The sequence below is a fragment of the Xyrauchen texanus genome, chromosome 33, assembly GCF_025860055.1.
Source record: "Xyrauchen texanus isolate HMW12.3.18 chromosome 33, RBS_HiC_50CHRs, whole genome shotgun sequence".
NCBI classification, from domain to species: Eukaryota; Metazoa; Chordata; class Actinopteri; order Cypriniformes; family Catostomidae; genus Xyrauchen; species Xyrauchen texanus.
In genome coordinates this window covers 14,760,864-14,781,344 of record NC_068308.1, presented here as the reverse complement: position 1 = coordinate 14,781,344, position 20,481 = coordinate 14,760,864, and the positions used below count along the sequence as shown (strand labels likewise).

The window sequence follows — 20,481 nt, the reverse complement described above, 5'->3', positions numbered from 1 at the left end:
ATAATAAAACAGTTTTAAGAGAAGAATTAATGTAAGGGCTTTTAAAAAATTAGAAGCTTCACATTTCTGCCTTTAAACCTTTCAAAAATTGGCTTCACTTCATTGTAAGTGCTGAACAAAAGTCGTATTGCTTCTTAATCAGGTTCAATGGGTGTACCTTCCTCACATTGGCCCAAGATTAATTAAGGTCTTATACCTGAGGGGGTTTTCCCTACTGTTGTTTTGAATGTTCAGCTGACTTTTGCTCTGATCATTTGCTTGCCTTTCTTAAATTTATTAAATTAACCACTTGAAGAAGTCTTCTGTCCTTACCTCCCAAGGCCATGCAGTAATCAGCAGACTGATAGCATTGCCATACTTTTATTAAAGAAGTACTGCAGCTGACTCAGTGGCAATGTCGATTGACCGTGGTTCTAATTTACTAACAGTCTGTACTCACATATTTGTGCTTTAAACCTGTGCATAAACGTTATCACACAAAAATCATGATTCGTCACGACACTTCACGTTCGCACTTTTTCCCAAAATTTAAGATAATGTTTTCAACCAATGATTCACACATATACAAAAATTACAGACTCTTGGTGTCCTTAGACACATTTTCCATACATTCCATATTGTGGCAAGGGTCTTTAATAATCTAAAAAGCCATAAAAGTAGTCCGTATGAATTCTGAACCCTTGCACCTTGTCTACACTGGACACAACCGTCACACTGCAATGGCTTGAGGCTGTCCACAATGAATGCGTAAAATCGAACGTGCTAAAAAGATGACAGGCATGGACATTCAGCTGTGAGCTGAAGCAGCAAGACCGTGCAGCATGTCAGAAATCTATTGGGGCATCTGTTTACTGTTGACTGCATTATTGGCTACCCCATGTGACTCTACCCTCCCTAGCAACTTGGCAAATGTGGTTGCTTAGGAGACCTGGCTGGTGTCACTCAGCACATCTTGGATTCAGTCTCGCGACTCCAGGGGTGGTAGTCAGGGTCAATACTCACTGAGCTACCCAGGCCCCCCTGCGTGTGCATTTTCTAACTTGGCACAGTATGTTCGGATATGAGACGAACAAGAACCAATGCCATTTGATATATGAAAACTTGTGTGACAAGTTTAAAAATGCACATGCACAATAGAGCTTCAAATGTCTGGCTTCAGAAGTCATGAGTTTACTACTTTTAGAGTCCTTTTGTGATGATTTTATTCTTTTCTTTTTGTAGGTATGCTTTCATTGTAAAAGAGCAGCTTAGAGTTTTTCAAAATAACTTTATTTGTGTTCCAAGAAAGAAAGGAAATCATTCAGGTTTGGAATGAAATGAGGGCAAGTAAATGATCACAGACTAAACCATCTCTCAAGTTACAGGGACACTCCCCCTGGACCAACCTGTAGTCATGGATCCAGATCAAAATCGCTGAGGGTGCTTCTGAAAATAGTGGGGGTGCTCTGTATAAAGTGGAGATTTTTTGTAGATGAAATCATGTTTAATGCTACCAAAGCAACTTTATATTTAATCCACGAATTACACTGCCTTCGTTTAAGGATAATTTTCTTTTTGATGTACAATCATTAAAGGAGAATCATTAAATTCACCCCAAAAGGAAAATTCTCTCATTATTTACTCACTTTCATGTCATCCCAGATGTGTATTACTTTCTTCTGCTGAACACAAACAATGATTTTTAGAAGAGTATCTCAGCTATGTAGGTCCTCACAATACAAGTGAATGGGTACTTTGAAGCTCCAAAATCACATAAAGACAGCATAAACCATGTGACTCCAGTGGTTTAATCCATGTCTTCTGAAGAAACATGGTAAGTGTGGGTGAGAAACAGATAAAAATGTAAGTCCTTTTTTTTTACTATAAATCTCCACTTTCTCTTTCTCTTCCACTTTCACATTCTTTTGTTTTTGGCGACTTGCATTCTTCCTACATATCGCCACCTACTGGGCAAGGAGGAGAATTTATAGTGAAAAGGACTTAAATATTGATCTGTTTCTCACACACACACACACCTATCATATCACTTCTGAAGACATGGGGTTAACCACTGGAGTCTTATGGATTACTTTTAATGCTGCCTTTGTGCTTTTTTGGAGCTTCACAATTTTGGTACCCATTCACTTGCATTGTATGGACCTACAGAGCTGAGATATTCTTCTAAAAATCTTTGTGTTCAGTAAAAGAAAGAAAGTCATACACATCTAATATGGCATGAGGGTGAGTACATTTTTGGGTGAACTATCCCTTTAAGCTCCTGGCAACCTGGGGTTAAGGAAGAGCCTTGCTCAAGTATTCAAACCTGCAAGCTTTTTGGTTACCAGCCCAGATCTTTATCCACTAGGCCATACCACCCACGTCAATGATTTAGATGTGGCAGTAACATTCACTTGAGCAGCCGTATGATATGCAGTATTTGGAAGAGCCTCGTGATTCCGACAAGTGGTTTCATCGTTCATTCTGAAGAATTCACTTTTTGTTTGGCCTCCTTGAAGCTCCGTTAGGCTCTTCAGTTTGATTACGCTCAGGGCAAAGACAGAGGTTTGGAAGAATATGGCGCTCTATTTACTATCGCCCTCTCCATGGAAAATTTAAAACAGAAACGAGTATCATTTCCAGATATTCCTGAAGGAATCATGGTTTGAAAAATGTTTTCTTCCTTGATACTTTCCCCCCAAATCACAATGAAACACTGTATGGCAGCAGAACAGAGCTGAGATGGAGTGTGTTGAATCAATGGAGACCAAACTGTGTGTGCATGTTTTTTTGTGTTTTGAAGGTTAGTAAAAGCAGTAAAACCCCCTCATGTAGAATTAATCAAAAGAATTTAAATCGCAATATTTAATTATTAAACAGCAAAAGGGTGCAATTTAATTACTGTACATCAGGGGTGCTCTCACTTCTATGGCATGAGATCTACTTTTTCATAATGACATTATAGTATGTATACCATACTATATATGTATATATATAGTTTACCATGTTTTGTTGGGAGTGTTGTCACGATACCAACATTTCAGTAGTTGGTACATGTGTACCAGTGAAATTTGACAATTTTTGATACCAAAACTAATATAACTAATTTGTTAATTAGGTATATTTACAGTAATAAAATAGGATCAAAGAAACAAATGACGGAAACAGTTATTACATTTTCTAACAGCAGTATCAATATGCATTCAAGTTTATGTTCAGAAATTGAAAAACATTCAGATTTACCATAAAAAACTTTTAGGTTTTCAATGCATGATTATAATAATATTTTTTAAGCTACTAAAGTTATCCAGCCAATAGTCTGGATTTCTTTTTAATGTTGTCTGATTAATATTAAAGTCTTATATTAATACAAGCAGGTCTATCACGCTATTACTATAGACATAACTGATTGTGTTTTAATTAATACCACATGCCAGACAGGCCTTTTACAGTGTACATGTGATGGGTCCTTTTTATTCATGAGGAAAGCGATACATGATTGGTCAAAGAAAATATAACCCAACCCTCACCCCACCCATATCAGGTATCCTTTCCCTCATAAATATGAACAAGTCTTCCCCTGACTTCCTGCGTTTCGGAAATCCGTGCACGGGGAAGCTGAAATAAGGAAATAAAACGTATTCTTTAAAATTATCATAGTTTATATCCATTTCCCTTTTGACCTTTTAACGAGATCGACCAGTGGCAATCGACGTAATGAGCACCCCTGCCGTACTTGAATATATAGTCTGGGTCTGATTGGGTGTGAAAATAGGGCGTGACAGTGGAGAGTTGAGAAAAGTCAGGCAGTTGTTAAGTGTGACACCTTCCCTCTGTTTTTAATCAGTAAGTGTGACAGGCTCACCGATTAGAAAGGAAAAATCAGCAACAACACTCACTAAGTATGACACCCCCCCCCACCCAAATCAAGTTGTTCTGAGTCTGCTAGTGTGATGCCAGCTTTACCAAGTACAATGAGAATGTAAAATGCTCAAAGTTCACTTTATTACCGCACATTCAATTGTTATTATTCAAATCTAATGTAATGCAATGACATTGAGGTTTTGTGGACTGAGGAGGACATGACTGCATTTCACCAGAATCATGTAGGAGCACGTGAAAAATATTGTTAATTGCACACAAAAACTCATAGGCTTTTTTTTTTTTCCAGTTTTTAGCTAAAAAGAAGGCTTGAGGGTTAAACTTGACTGCTTTGCAATGCATGGTGAAAGTGACTGAAATAGATATATAATAATACATCAATACTAATACTACTAATATGTCCACTAGAGTATGACCAAAACATGTCTTTGGAGACATCTGGAGACAAAGGCTTCCTAGGTTGTTATATTTAAAAAATAACAAGGCCTACAATACTAATGTATCAAACACACACAGGAATTTAACAGTTGACTTGGTGTATGGAACTAATTTGCACTCCTGTTTTAGGGCTAGAAGTGAACATTGTAATATGCTTCAGGATTTATGTCTGTATGAAAGCAGGCTGTTCCCTAATTAGAACAGATCTGGTTTTTCAATCATATCTTTTCACATAAACTCTAGTTGTGTGCCAGTAGCCAGAATGTATCTGAATGAAAGCAGAATGGTTGCATCTGTTTATTAGTATATTTTTGGTCACATCTTTGTACCAGCAACAGAAGCTCATCCCTCTTTCTCTGGTCTTTCTTCTCTTACCTTCGTTGCTCAACCAGATCCCCATCCTGGTTTTGGACCCGTGGCTCTTGTCTTTCATTTTTAAATGCTATATTTCAGTGACTGGGCAGAGCTCCCATTTTTTCACCCCACTTCTGTTTTACATTTTGGCAAGCTAACAGGAAGTGGTGATGAATAATATTGCATTAATCCCATAAGGGAGTCCCCAGTTCATTATTTTTAGATGTGCTGGGCTTAACCATTTTGTACTTACAGGATCTTAAACAGGTATAGGCTTTGGTTGTTTATGTTTTATTTGCTCAAATCCTTGTTAATGCTCAGTCCAACAGATATCTTGGAAGTGAAATAGTAATATAGACAATGTTTAAATGAATTGCCATGTAGCAGTCACTGTTGTTTAAAGTAACGTATAGTAGACCAGTCACAGTGGCTGTCCTTCCAGGAACCATTTAGCATAAGCACATTGCCCTTTGGCACATGGTTAAAGCTAAAATATGATCTCAGAAAGTCTCCCGTCACTGGCTCATACACACTGCTGCTACCTTTAAACCCTCATTCTTTTTTCTAAAAGCTTAGAACCTTACCTGCTAGTATACAACCATCATTGAATGATGAGATTTATATTAGCTGTACAGTATGTGAACCATAATGCTGCTACTGCAAAGCCACTTGGAGGACTATGCCACAGAATGTAAAAAACAACAACAAACCAATGCAAAACACTGAATTGCTTCTGTCTGTGCTGTTTTATTATTGCTTTCTTTATAACCATGTGCTAGACTGATTGTTTCTCACTGATTTTTCAAGGTCTTGCACATGAGCGCCACGTTTTCAAGACGGCATATACATTTGAAAGAACTTCAACTGAGACATTTATTGTGCTGCATCTTGCTTTTTATTACGTGGTCAATCTGAACGGCCCTTCAAGCTGCACTTGGCCAAACATCAGCTTTAAAGTATTATTCAGCCAAAAATACAAATTCTGTCATCATTTGCTCACTTATTACAAACATATGATCTATCAAAATGCATTGGCTTCTCTTTTCCATACAACGAATGTGGATAGTAACTCCAAAAGTGATAATAAGCACCGTAAAAGTACCATGAATGTAGTCCTCACAACTCACGTGCTGTATTCCAAGTCTTCAGAAGCCATTCAGTAGCTTTGTGTGATTTTTTTTTTTTTTTTTTTATTTCTTATTTTTTTTGGAGAATCTTTCCCTTTGCTGCAGCTTTCAAATCTCATTCACACTTCAATTCAAAACATTCAAATTCATCATGTTGTGATTAACTCTTTCCCCGCCAAACATGGAATTTTCCGGGTTTTATGAAAAAACGCTTCCCCGCCAAACACGGAATTTTCCGGGTATCCGTGTTTTAGGTGGTATACGGTAAGGAAGACCCGCACGCATGTTTTGAAAGAGTACGCAACTCTTTGATCAAAGAAACAGACTGCGATCGTCTCAAACGTGAAGTGGAACACCATACTAATACTAAAGCACTTGTTTGATAAAAATGCCTTTTTCTCAGCTTTTTGTCCGAAATGTTGTTTTTGACAAAACCTACCTCTGTTCAAGTGGCAATAAAAAAAGAACAAATGAAGATAAAATATCTGCTCGTTTTTTTTGCCTAAAAGCAGAGGCTCAGATCTTTATTTTGATATATAGCATCTTCATATATTCATGGAAGAAAATATTCTGCGGGCCATTAAAGTTTAGCGAAAATCGTCAAAAACCCTGGTGGTGGCTGGCAACTTTTTTTAAAAACGCTGGCGGGGAAAGAGTTAATCACGGGCAGTGTCTGAAATGTAATCTGGTACATATTGGAAATTACACTTACTGTTATTGTAATCAGAAACAATAATTTAGATTACACTTTTTAGGTAATGTAATCTGATTACTCTTGGGTGTCAATCTCTGGTCTGTTGCATGTGTTTCAGGCTCTGGCTCACACTGGGAAAAAAATGCTTTAAGGAAGATTTAATCATGTGCACAAGTTCCACATGAATCAATTAAGTTGCATAACATATTTTCCCCTCTTTATTTAGGATTATTTATTCATGTAACTTCAAAATAATGGAATAAAGTTATTTTTAAATGACCCAATTAAGTTGCCTCAAAGTGATTTTATATACAGTGTGTCTCTAACATAATTAATTCCTTCAGTTTTACTTAATATTTAGTCACATTACTAATTAATGGTATAAGGATATGTTGGTTAGCTAACTTATTGCTAGCAATAGCATACATTATTATGCTAAATGCTATAGTAATTGCTCATTGAGCAAAGCAACATACAGCATGTTGTTTTGAGTACCCATCCTCAATCTAAGAGAAAAGCTTCACTCTTCACCACAATGGTAACCCATTGTAACAGAATTGTTTCTAAATCCCAAAATAACAACAGTGAACACTATTAAGTCGCCCCCTTGTCTCATCTTACTAAAAAAATGCATAAAACAAAACTTAGGGCTCTATTTTTCTGACCGTGCTAGGTGCATCGTTAAGTGCAAGGAACGTGCACTTCATCTTCAACAACTTTTGTGAGAGAGATAAATTTTAGCACAATTTTCAAGCCAATGCAAAGCGCAAGTGGGTGTGGGAGTATTTGTGCTGTCTGTGGGTGTAAATGCACAAACTGTGGGTGTATTGTAGGTTAAGAAGTAGAGGAAGTCGCAATTTGCTAGTTTCCTGAGAATTAGGTCTTTGCACCAAGACATTTTATAACCACGTCTGTTCTCGTTGCAAAGTCTAAAATCCATCCCTGCTTTTGTAGTTTGGGTATTCCACCAGCAGGTGATATCAAAGGGCTATTGATCACTTTCAAAACTAGCCATAATTTGTCTCAGTAGATCAATATGATTAATAATAATAATAATATGTTTATTTTGTATTGCACCTTTCCAACACTCAAAGTTGCTGTACAGAAATTAAACATAACACATTATACAGAGAAACATAACAAATAAACATTAGAAATAATGAACAATGGGAGAGAAGAAAAGCATATTTCAATCGGGTGAGACTCAGGTGAGCAGGATGAGCCCCAACAGTCCCAGATAGGCCAAAAAGAGAATATTTAACACACCACTCCGTGGTCCGGAGCAGCACAGGTGACAATTCGATCACAAAGCAGGGGATGCATTGCATACAGGCCATTTACCATACCATATTCTTATGAATGGGCTGTCTTCATGTATATGGACATTGCTTGACATGAAATCTAATATAATAGGAAGCAGACAGTGCAATAATTGAGAAGAACCTTAATTAAATTGCACTAGACCCAGCCCATTAGCGCTTTGCGCATATGGTTTCGCAAAACTGCTTGTGCCTAGACTTTGCACATGCTTGCATTGTAATCCATTACTACTTAACACTGTTCATGAGATATGTGAGAACCTGTACTCACATTAAATGTACTAACATTAAAATACATACAATGTATTTATTGTGTAACTACAGTGGCTCAAGTATGTGGAATTAGCTGTTTTTCTACATTAATTGGTTATAAAATCTCATCTTCATGAAAAGGTCCTTTCTTTTAACCCATTCTGTAGGGGATTTACTTCGATGTTTAGAGTCATTGTCCTGCTGTGTCACCTAACTTCTACTGAGCTTCAGCTGGCGCACAGCCACCCTGACATTATCCTGTAGGATATCTTGATAAACTTGGGAATTCATTTTTCTCTCTATGATGGCAAGCAGGCCAGGCCCGAAGCAGCAAAGCAATCCCAAATAATGATGTACTTCACTGTTGTGATGATGTTTCCATGTTGTTATGCAGTGCACTTTTTACGCCATAGCATGTTCTTCTCACACAATTCAATCGTAGATTCATAAGTCCACAAAACGTTTTCCCAGTAACATTGTGGAGTGTCAAGGTGGTCTTCAACCAGACAGCAATGCTTTTATTGGAAAGCAGCGGCTTAATTCGTAGTGTCCTGCCATGGACACCATGCTTGTGTGGTGTTGTCCGTATAGTAGATTCATGAACAGAAATGTTAACCAGTTCCAATAATTCCTTGAAGTCTTTTGCTGTCACTCTAGGGTTCTTTTTTTTTACCTCATTGAGCATTCTAGGAAGAGTAGCCACAGTACAAAGTACTAAATGTTTCCAACCTACACTGTGAATGTGTGAATGATGCATTGCGAATGATGTGTGAAGAACAATACAATAATTGGTTTGTAATTAGCTAAACCAGATTGTGCTTGTTCATTATTTTAACTTGGATGAAGATCTGACCAGATTTTAAGACAAATTTATACATAAATGCAGGTAATTCCCCAAAGGGTTCACATTCATTTTCTTGCCACTGTAAATGTTATTCTTCAAAATTCTCAAACAATTCACATTTGCTTCTACTGAGTTAGGTTAGGGTTAGGATTTACATTAGGTTTAGAGTTTAGTTTAACGGTTGGGTTAGGGTTAGGGCTAAGGTTAACAGTGTTACTACATTTGTAATGACATGCAGGTATTTTAACTGGAAGTACAATGTATGTACAACATGCATGTATATAATGAGTACATTGTATCAAGTGCTTAAGTACATAGTAGTAAAAGACAAATATAAAGTCCATTTACATTTGTGACTTACAGCACACAAGTCTTATGGACTACTTTTATGTTGCTTTTTGGCATTTTTGGAGCTTGAAAGGACCAGTTACTATCCACTTTCATGGTATAAAAAGAAAAGTGCAACCTGCACATTTTGCTTGATATGTCCTTTAGGTAAATCTGACTTTTGTTCTCATAATTGCAATAAAGCTGCAAATGCGAGAAGTAATGCAAGATATGTTTATAATGTGTATAAAATCAGTATTACCTTTTTCTTTACCTGCAAGGGAATCAAGACACCTTAGTTTATAATCCATGGTTAAAGGAAGTGTTTTAGTGTTTCAAGGAAGAATGTCATACAGGGTTGGAACTTCATGAGAGTGAGTAAATACAGAATTGTCAGTTTTTGACAAACTATTTTTTTAAAAAACAGCTAAAGTTGTCAATGCTAAGCTGACTAAGCAAATATCTGGGTATTACTAATGAAGGATAGATTTGCTTACGCAGCGACCACCAAAACCCTAAGAAGAGTTGATCTTGTTTCCTCTCTTCTCAGTCCTACATCCGGGTACCAATCCCGAGAGTCATGGCTGACTTCCTCCACCATCTCCCATGACTTTAACACACTATGTGACAGAAGCCACCACAGGCGCCAGTCACTGCACCACCAACCCGCCTGCCACACTACTTCCATTCAACCAGCCCAAACAAACTGCAAAGCGTACTTGGATAGGGTAGCCAGTGGGTGAGAGGGCCACTGTTTTCATGTTTATTGAATTCAGGCAACAGACATGGGTTTAGTTTGGTTATTTAAGGTCGTTTTCCTCCGAGGCACGGGGTAAGATGGGCGCAGGGGAAGGAAAAGGTGAGTGTGAGCGCGTATGTGCGTGTGTAAGCCTGAAAGACGGTACAGAAGTCTCTGTTTGCTTTCGTGGGTATAGCTTGTCTACATAAATACTTCATCTCTGTGGTGCGACTACACATTTATCTTAATTATCACATTGCATAACATAAACTGTAAATGGGGAGAAATTCCATGATATTAATGTTTAAAATGAAAAAACAGACTATATTGGGTTTTCATTAACATTTTTGCATTTAGTCTTTACAGACTATAGTAAGCACTAATAGTTATGGTGGGAATTAGAAGCTAAATATTTTTATTTTGCATGAGTTGCATGTTCTGCGGCCTCGTTTCCAAATGGTAACCAGTTTTAAAAAATAAAAGCGGTTAAGAATTTATAATTTTTTTTGATAATGAGAGTACACTGATAATAAGCTTTCAAATGAAATAAAAGTGACATCAAATCAATCACTAAATAGATTCCTTTGTAACCTAAATATTTTATAGATTTGTGGATTGTACCATTTTTTTATTAGTTTGTGTTAAACATGCACATGCACGTCTCTTGACATCTAATTTGGCAAAATTGTAAGAATAAGAATGACTGATTACCATTGCATAGCCTTCTTGTTATAGAATCTAGAATAGACACCGCAGTCAGTAGGGACATCGTTTAAAATCTTTTCCTTTTGGAAGAACTGTTTGTTCCTATTTTCAATTATGTTCTGTAAAAAACATTTCTTATGGAATTCCAAAGTCAGATCCTTCCATAGGTATGAGAAATAAAAAAAGTCATTATGACTTTTGATTTTGAATTATTGACTTTAAATTATGACAATTGCAACTTTATTTCTAGTAACTGCAAGAAGTCACAATAGTGAGACAAAAGTCACAATTACAAGATATAAATAAATATCAATAAATTGTGAGATATAAAGACATTTTTGTAATTGCAACTTTTACTGGATCTCCCAAGTGCTAATTTTCATAAATGGAAAAAGTCACAATTGAGAGATATAAATAAATCTAAAGAAATTGCAAAGTATAAAGAAATAGTTGTAATTGCAGCTTTATACTGCATCTTGCAAATGCTCATTTTTGTAACTGATAAAGCAGCAGTTGCTAGAAGTAAAGTTTCAATTGTAAAATATAAAGTCATAATTACCTTTTTTATTTTCCCCACGTGGTGGGATCAAGGCACCATAGTTTCTAATCCCTGGTTATTTGTATGAAATTATTTAGTTCATGCATATTGGTATTACCAAGGTAATAATATGCAAACACACCTGCCTTGACCTTAGTGCAAAGCTGCCTTTAACACACACACACACACACACACACACACACACACACACACACACACACACACACACACACACACACACGCGCACACACACATAAAGACCATGTCTGGCTATTAGAGCTTATTCTGCCACCTGGGTGCGGAGAGCCTATGATTAGTGTCATATGCCATTCGTCAGACGCAAGTTCCATTTACTTTTCTATGCCTCATTTACTGCCACAACTGAGCACAAAATTGGCTCTCAAACCTTTAAAATCAACCAAGTTTTTGTGCTAAATGCTCTGGGGCTTTTTTAAGCAACACTCAGAAAACCTCTAAAATCAACCAAGGTTTTGAGCAAAAGAACTCTGGGGCTTTTTAAAGCAGCATTCTGAAGTTATTATTTTACTGTGTAAAAATGCTGTAAATGTGCTTTGCAGTCCTGTGTAAATCAAATCATTTTTCTTGTAGTTGTGGTATTATGGGATACATGGGGATTTTTATGGGATTATGAGATTTTTAGGGGGCAGATAACCTTGAGGAGTTTGGCACCATGTGATCTACCTTTTGTTTATAGGAACATTTAGAGCACTGATTCTCAACTGGTTTTGTTTCAGGACCCAGATTGTACATTGGATATCAAGTGGCACTCCAACACAGTACCAAAATTGTTACTGTAAAAAAAAAGAAAAAAGAAGTGTTTGAAAAATTAAATGCATAATATTATAAAATGAGTTTATTTGGACACAGTGTATTTGACGTTACCAACAAATGGTATGGGAAGTTAATAAACGTACTTATTTTGCTGTTCTACAACTGTTTGATAAAATGGGTGGTTGCATTCTATTATTTGCATTTAACAATAATTTTACATGCTGTCTACCACCCTATCAGAACAGACCTGTGACCCACTAGTTTGAGAACCACTGATTTAGAGAACACTACATAATGCATACTGATTAGCTTTGCTCTCTCCCTCTCCCTCTCCCTCTCCCCCTCTCTATCTCTCCCTCTCTTCCCTGTCTCTCTCTCTCTCTAACTCTCCCCCTGTCTCTCTCTCTCTCTGTCCCCCTGTCTCTCTCTCTCTCTCCCCCCCTGTCTCTCTCTCTCTCTCTCTCTCTCTCCCCTGTCTCTCTCTCTCCCTCTCTCCCCTGTCTCTCTCTCTCCCTCTCCCCCTGTCTCTCTCTCTCTCCCTCTCCCCCTGTCTCTCTCTCTCCCTGTCTCTCAGACCCAGCCGGTTCCTAACCCCATGTCCTACTACATGCACCATTCTCCATGGTGGTTCCATCGGTTTGAGACGCTTAGCAATCACTTCATCGAGCTCGTTGTGCCTTTCCTCACCTTCATGGGGCGGCGAATGTGCATGGTGAACGGGGCCCTCCAGATCCTCTTCCAGGTGACCTTCACATACACAAAAATTATTAATTACCTAAACTTGTTGTTCCCCAAAGTGTCAGCCTGTGCTATTTAATATTTTCTAAATTATTCATGAGGTTGATGTGCCTCTCATGGTATCAGACATAACTTTGTTGCCATCTAGTGGCATCACTTGGTCACTAACTGACACCTACAAGCAAATGATGGTACATTTTCACAGACTGTGATGACACATTTCCTCGTTAATTTAGCTGTGTAAATATATTAAATATTTTTGTAATTTTTATTGTTTAATGTACATTTAAATCACAATACTTTTTTGGACATTACCCTGGCATTAATTTCAAAAGTTGTCACTACTGCTGTGATAGGGTTTTTAATACAGCTTCTTAGGGAGTTACAGTACATTAAGCAAAAGATTTTTGCTAATTACACTAAGTTTTGGCATTTACTCTATCCACCCGAGCATGACTGCTGTGTGCATTTTACATTTCCCTATTTGATTTGTAACTACTAGCACCTAATAAACATAAAAATAAAAAAAAGTAGAGAATATAGTTTTCGTAAAACATTTTGTCCACATATGTGGACAGTGGGACTAAGTTGTGAAATTTTTCAATTATACCAAGCTATAGAAAGTATAATTTTTATCCAATTGTTTATGTTTCCAGGAGTGTTGGTTATTGATGTTTTTGAGACGTTACAGACAGCTGGTTTTCTGTAAAGCTGAATAATTAATTCTGATATAAAGTAATGGCCAGCATCAAATCACAGCCAGCCATGTTAAAATAAAATGATAGATTATAAATTCTGAATCTATGTAATGATTACCATTGAAACTTTTAATTGATTTTAGGACTTAGAATGTCTATAGGATGTCCCCTTGATCCCTTGCTACCTATTTAGTGAATAACTTAACCTCCAGTGTGCTGTCTGTCTGAACTGGTCTCAGAAATTATTGAAATGCACCTTATTTTCATCCTAACTCCATATAAAGCCTCTGAAAGCAAAACAATTATTCTCAATGTGTAAATGCTGTGAGTATTGGAATACATTTACTACTGTTAATAAATAGAACTGTACTGTACAGTGATAACTAAATTAAATGTGATATTTGAATTTATATTAAAATAAAGCATATTAACACACAGATTTGTTAATGTGGAAAGTTATTCAAAATAACTAACATGTTTTTTCAAATTTCAAATGTGTACATCACGTTTATCAGCGCACTGTAACATGAAAAATGAACAGATTTTTTTAAAGCGGCTTATCAAACGAAACGAGATGTCAGTCTTTACACCCAATAAGGTTTCAATGAAAAAAAACTTAACCAGAGGCACTTTTGTTGACTTCAGTCATGTGAATTATGTGTTGAGTATAGCAAATGTACGCACATGTGTACACGGGGTCCCCCAAGGATATAATGAGTGATAAATGAGTGAGTGGTTTCAGACACAGAATATGTATGAAAATATGTATGTGTAAAGAGGACAGATATACCGCTGATGCTTTTCTTGTCTGATGCACCTTATGAGTTCAGCACTGCAGCGGGATGTCATAATGTACTGTACATAATGTATGCAGAGGCAGAATTTCCATTTTTGTTTTCCTATTTTTCATAATAATTTGTCATTACTGTGGCAACTGATGTAGATATACCATATATTTTCTTCAGTGTCTGAACATATAGATCAGATATCACTACTTACAAAATTATATTGCAGACAGTCAATCCTAAGCATTGGATTTAAAAAACTAATCAGATTTATGTGAATTATGAACAAAGCCTTAACAACCGTCTGACTACTAATGATCAACATAGATATTTAAATATATAAATTGTTTGTATATATGTTATTATATACTTGAGATGTTTAATGTAACCCTAAAGTCTCACTTTAAATGTGTTTCTATATGTTCACAGGTCGTTCTGGTCATAAGTGGGAATCTGAGTTTTCTAAACTGGTTGACTATTGTGCCCAATCTGGCCTGTTTTGATGATGCTGCTCTAGCTTTTCTGTTCCGCCACTCCGGAGGAGCCAGACAGACTTTACTGAAGATACAGACAGAGAAGGCTGCAGGCCACAATCCACAGCCCAATAAAGGTGTGTATCTACACTAGTCAAATGTTTGGACACTCCTCATTCTTTAGAATGACTTTTTATTAGGGCTGTCAATCAATGAAAAATTTGAATTAATCAAATTAATTACATGTCATGCCGATTAATTAATCGCATACATCATTATTTACTGAGAAAGGCCCCATATAAAGTTAATTCATATAAATAATGCATAATAATTCAAATATTTATAAATAGCCTATAATAAATATATAATACAGATTGAAATTCAGTTTAAAATAAATAGTATTATTGTGGCAGATGAATAAAGCATTGATTAGAGTAGACAATACAAAAAATGGCTTAAGAACTTGTATATTATTTGATTTATTCTCATATAATTGAACAAGCCTACAGTTGACAGAGTTTGTCATGTGTCCATTTTTCACAGTACACGTTATTCTCTTGCTGACATCACCTCTACAACTGTCTCACGCACATATTGAACATTGGAAAATCTTCCAATGTTTTCATGTTTGCTTTTGTTCAGTGCTCAGTTATTACATGTAGCATGCTTTCCTTCGCAAATTTTTTTCCCAATTGATATCTCTTTCTCAATTCCTCTTCCTGTTTTGCCCTGTCAGTATCTCTCTTTGTCTCCTTGTGTTTCAGGTGTGCTGATAAGGCGTGTGGTGAATGTGTCTTTGGGGGTTTTGATAGCATATCTGAGCGTCCCAGTGGTGATGAACCTGCTGAGTTCCAGACAGGTGATGAACACCTCGTTTGATCCCCTGCGGATAGTCAACACATACGGAGCCTTTGGCAGGTACCCCATCCATCTCTGTCTGAGCTTCACAGTGGTTTATAAAGTTGTAAATGTGCTCTATAAACCTCATCAATAACCTCAAGATGGCAGAACCTTTTTAAAGCGTCAGTGTTTTCTGAGCATAACACAGAATGGCCCATAATGCAATTGCCTGTCAGCAAGAATTCACAATGTGTTAAATACAGTAAAAATGAAAATTCTGTCATCATTTACTCACCCTCAAGTTTTTCCAACCCTGTATGACTTACAAAATCTAGTATCAGTGTTGGATAGATTACTTCTGAAATGTTATCTAGGACTAATTACAACATCATCTTTTTAGATTACAGTCTTTAGGTCATGTAATCTGATAATTTGGATTGGATTACATTGGATTGGATTAAATGTACCATATGTATTAAGTTAACACTCATCAAACAGCCACTTGCCATTTGTCAGTCACCCAGTAAAACAAAAGGAACTTAAAGGGATAGTTATTAAATAAGGATGGGGATAAAATTAAAATGTTCTCATCATCTACATCTACCATGCCAGACGTCTATGACTTTCTTCTGCTGAACACAAGCAAAGGTTTTTAGAAGAATATTTCAGCTCTGTTGGTCCTTTCAATGCAAGTGAATGGTGACCAGAAATCTGAAGGTCCAAAAAGCACATAAATGTTACTCCAGTGGTTTAATACATGTCTTCTGAAGCGATATAATAGTTGTGGGTGAGAAACAGATCAATATTTAAATAATGTTTTACCATAAATCTCCACTTTCTATTTCAGATGTGAAACTGAAAGTGGAGATTATTCTTATTTATTCTTCTAAAAATCTTAATTTGTGTTCAGTAGAAGAAAGAAAGTCATACACATCTGGGATGGCATGAGGGTGAGTAAATGATGAGAGATTTTGTAATTTTGGGTGAACTATCCCTTTAAAGGGTCATGAAAAACAAACACTATTTTACCCAAGTTGGAAGACAATGATAAATATTTTTAAAATGGTTATGCAGAAAATTAGGAATAGGGATTGGACAATTATTTTTTTTATCCAGCTTTGAAATCAAAAGTGGTCACTATTATTTTCCATTGTATGGAAAAACAGTAGGTTATTATGGACTTGCTAGATAAATCCTTTTGTGTTTAGCTCAAGAAAAGTAATTGGGGCATAGAACGACATTAGGCAGAATGATGACAAAATATAAATTTTTGGGTGAACTATCCCTTTAACAGACTATATGTCAGTAGAAAATAAATTGATTTGTGAAATTTGATTGGAAAAATAGTGATCAAAAATACAAAATGTTTAGTTAAAATTGATGACGGATGAATGCGATGGGAGTGTGGGGAATTTAAATAGACGTGTCTAGAAAAACAAATTTAATGTACCTGTCACGTGGAAATAAAATGGAAAGGTGGGTTGTATGTCACTCTCTCCTTTCAGATGTGTAGTATAAATTTAAACTGTCGAATATGCTGTTATATCATTGTACTCATTTATCATATGCAAATGTACAGAAACGTGCAAATGTGATTTCACTTAAAACATCTCATGCTCTGTACTATTTATGGGAGTAGCATACACCCCCCTAAAGCGGCAGATACACAGGGAGTGGTGATTACTGCTTTTAGAAAAGGTCATGAGGCATCCGAGTATTACTCCCTGTTTCAGAGTCTGGGGGACGGAGCTTCAACTTCTCTCAAGAGATTATGGGAGAAAGATTTAAACTTGGTGTTGGGGGAGGTAGTGTGGGCTAGGATTATAAAAAAAACATCAAGTCTACATCTATAGATGCAAGTCTTAATTGCCTTATGCAATTTAAGATTTTACATCGATTCTATTGGACCCACTCTAGATTGTATAGGCTTGGTCTTAAAGTCACACCCACCTGCTGGTGATACCAATCAGAAGATGGAGACACAACCCATGTTTTTAGGGGGTGTGTTAAGATCCAAGATTATTGGTTGAAAGTCCAGAGTTGTGTGTGTGATAGGGCTGCACGATATTGGAAAAAACGGACATTTTGTTTTTCTGCAATATATATTGCGATATGAAAAAAAAACAGGATAACTTCGCCAGATGACTTGAATAGCTCTATTTTAGGAGAATTAATTATTCTAGAATGATTGGGGTGATTTTGTAGGGAACTGCGTCTTCATGGAAAATTTTAATTAAAAAAGAAAATGAAAATGACTTTTTACTTTTTGACTTATTTTGGGTAGTTTATTTTATTATAATAATTAATACACTGTTTAATTCACCATGGTTCCATTGTATTCATGTAATACTCCTCTATCAATTCACCCTAAAGTCAATGATCTAACATGTTATGATATTAATAATACATGTTGCTTACCCTAAAATAAAGGGGCTCATTTGTGAATGAAGTGTGGTGTCTAGATGGGATTCAGGAGATTAAAGGAGGCTTTATCTCTGTACTCCAACCAGGTTAAAACAGAGCATTACACTAAGGAAGTTTCATTATCACAATAGGGCATTAATGTGAATGACAAAATAAGTCATTCAAATTTTTATTACATTGCAAATTTATTTATTTTAATTTTTTTAAGAAATGTAAACAATAAATATCTTTTAATTTAAACCCTTTGGGGGTTCAGCTATACACCAAACCTGAGTGGTTTACAAAAATACAACATAAAATAAAATGTTTATAAAAGAAATAACTTAGTTGCATGATTGTATTACATACCGCTTGTCAAGTGAACGGATCATGTTTTTAAAACCCTCTTTGGTAAACGTGTTAGTTGGTACCATATCTTTCGCAAGGTGAAATGTTACTGAATCTGACATTTTTCTCTGCCGTTTGGAACCTTTCTTGTATGCTGTAACACTGGCAAAGGCATCTGAAATAGTTTTTTGCTTTGGATGGCATTTAGATCTGGCTTTGAACTCGACATACAAAGATTTGTGGTGCTGACTTAAATGATTAAACAAACTGGTCGTGTTTCCTCGTGTTGTGGCAACAATTGCAAGACACTCTCCACAAAGTGCCTGTTTTTGGTCAACATCGTCCTGATTGTAGGCAAAATATTTCCATATAACTGACAATGCATTTCATTTTGCAACCAAAAACTCCATTTCTTTTTGCCTGTTCCTCGCTCATCATTTCATCAAGCGCAAGCAGAGCCTGCATGTCAACAACGTGCAGCAATGAACATTTAAAAAAAAGATATAATAAACTCTGTATACCTATGAACCCATAAATCTGAGTAAATTACGTAATGTCAGACAGATATAATGCTACTTTTCCTATTGGAAAATAAATATTGTAGACTATTGGTTTATCTTACTACATCGCACGTTCTGTGATGTGACTATTACAGATGCGCACATCGCGATGTCGATGCTGGAACGATATATCGTGCAGCCCTAATATGTGATGTTTTTTGCACTCAAATGTTACTTTGTTCGAGAATCTATATTTTGGGTGATGGGGCGGTCATAAATTTGGAGGATAATCATAAAATAAATTGGGTTCTGACTAGTGTTGTCACAACACTCTTTTATTAACAAAGTTAACAAAACATTAGCAGAAGAACTAAGAACAAAAACATGCCATTGAGCAACACTTTAACTTAAATATATAATTTTTTAATTGTAACAAAACTGAACAATGTATGCTTAAAGTATTTTTGAACACTTATATAAGATTTGCTTCAACTTTTGCAACTTTTACTTAAAGTTTTTACCAAGTACTAAAAAAAAACCTAAATAAACAAGCATACAATAGAATGAATAAAAACTATTTCCAAACTAATGTGCAAAGAAGTGCTCTCTTATTAAAAAAGCTGCATATTGCTATTTTTCTTCACAATAAGAAATGCAAATGGACATATATATATATATATATATTGATATTATGAGCTGCATTAAGTGTGTGAGCTCGAGGGAGGAGCATCCCCGTGGCAGAGTCTCTCTCAGCCGGGTGCAGTTTCAATCTCTCCCCCTTAGATCGGGACATTCGCGCAACTCATAGAAGAGGCACCGACCACACAGAGAAATGCCAGTTTCTGAGTTTAAAGTTATTAACATGACCTGCTTCTGTATTATTTGAACTTTAATAAAGCTATAACACATTAAATATAACTGCATTTGTAACGCGGGGATGTTTCCTTTATAGAGCTCCGGCTCCGCTTATTCCACAATGAGAATGCTTCTGAATTTACCCTAATACTTTGGGATCTACATAAGAAGAAGCTGTGAAAGATTAGAGTGCATCTGGACTGTAATTATTCTTCTTCTCCGTCAGGCGTGAACTGCTGCTCTCACGCGTCATTAGTTTAATATGATTTGATGTTACGTTAAATGAGATCAAATGACTATTCGACAATGAAAAATGTTCTTGTCATTTTTTTTATTTTCGACATTGTCGATAATGTCGACTAATCGTTTCAGCCCTAATGCAAATTATAATATGCTTTTAAACTCGCCTGCTTTATTTGCTTGAATAAATCCGGGTGTCTGTCTTTCGGGTGCTTTATTAAGTTTGATGTGTTTCCTCCTTTCCTCAGAAAATTGTGAAAGCACCGTTTACAAACAGGCTTTTGCTGATCTATGATGTTTCCCTTTTCATCAGCCTCAAATACAACTTTTCTTTTCGACAAGATTAAGTTGAGACTCCGCAGCAGCTTTGCTTGTCGCCATCTTTTGCTTGTTGTGAGAGTTCAAAAGTTCCCGACTCTGCATGGGTACCGGTACTTGGTACTCCGGTACCTTCAGAAATTCTGGTATCGTACTTTTTTTTTGTTTCAGCACCGACTTGGTACCGGAGTACCGGTATTTTTGACAACACTAGTTCTGACCAGTCTCATGATTGGCAGGCAAATTATTTTAAGGGGATGGAAGTCGGATGGAGGGCCCTCATTTTCAAAGTGGTG

The 20,481-nt window shown here is 36.3% G+C and overlaps 1 protein-coding gene across 2 annotated transcripts in view; it reads left to right on the top strand.

Moving 5' to 3' along the window:
• lmf1 (lipase maturation factor 1) overlaps nucleotides 1–20,481 on the top strand; it is a 43,090-nt gene that overhangs the window by 18,117 nt on the left and 4,492 nt on the right. For both annotated transcript variants that reach the window (XM_052102459.1, XM_052102458.1), the window contains 3 exons: nucleotides 12,562–12,729; nucleotides 14,638–14,818; nucleotides 15,446–15,599. In XM_052102459.1, the coding sequence (XP_051958419.1) occupies nucleotides 12,562–12,729; nucleotides 14,638–14,818; nucleotides 15,446–15,599 (503 nt within the window). The remainder of the gene's footprint in view (nucleotides 1–12,561; nucleotides 12,730–14,637; nucleotides 14,819–15,445; nucleotides 15,600–20,481) is intronic.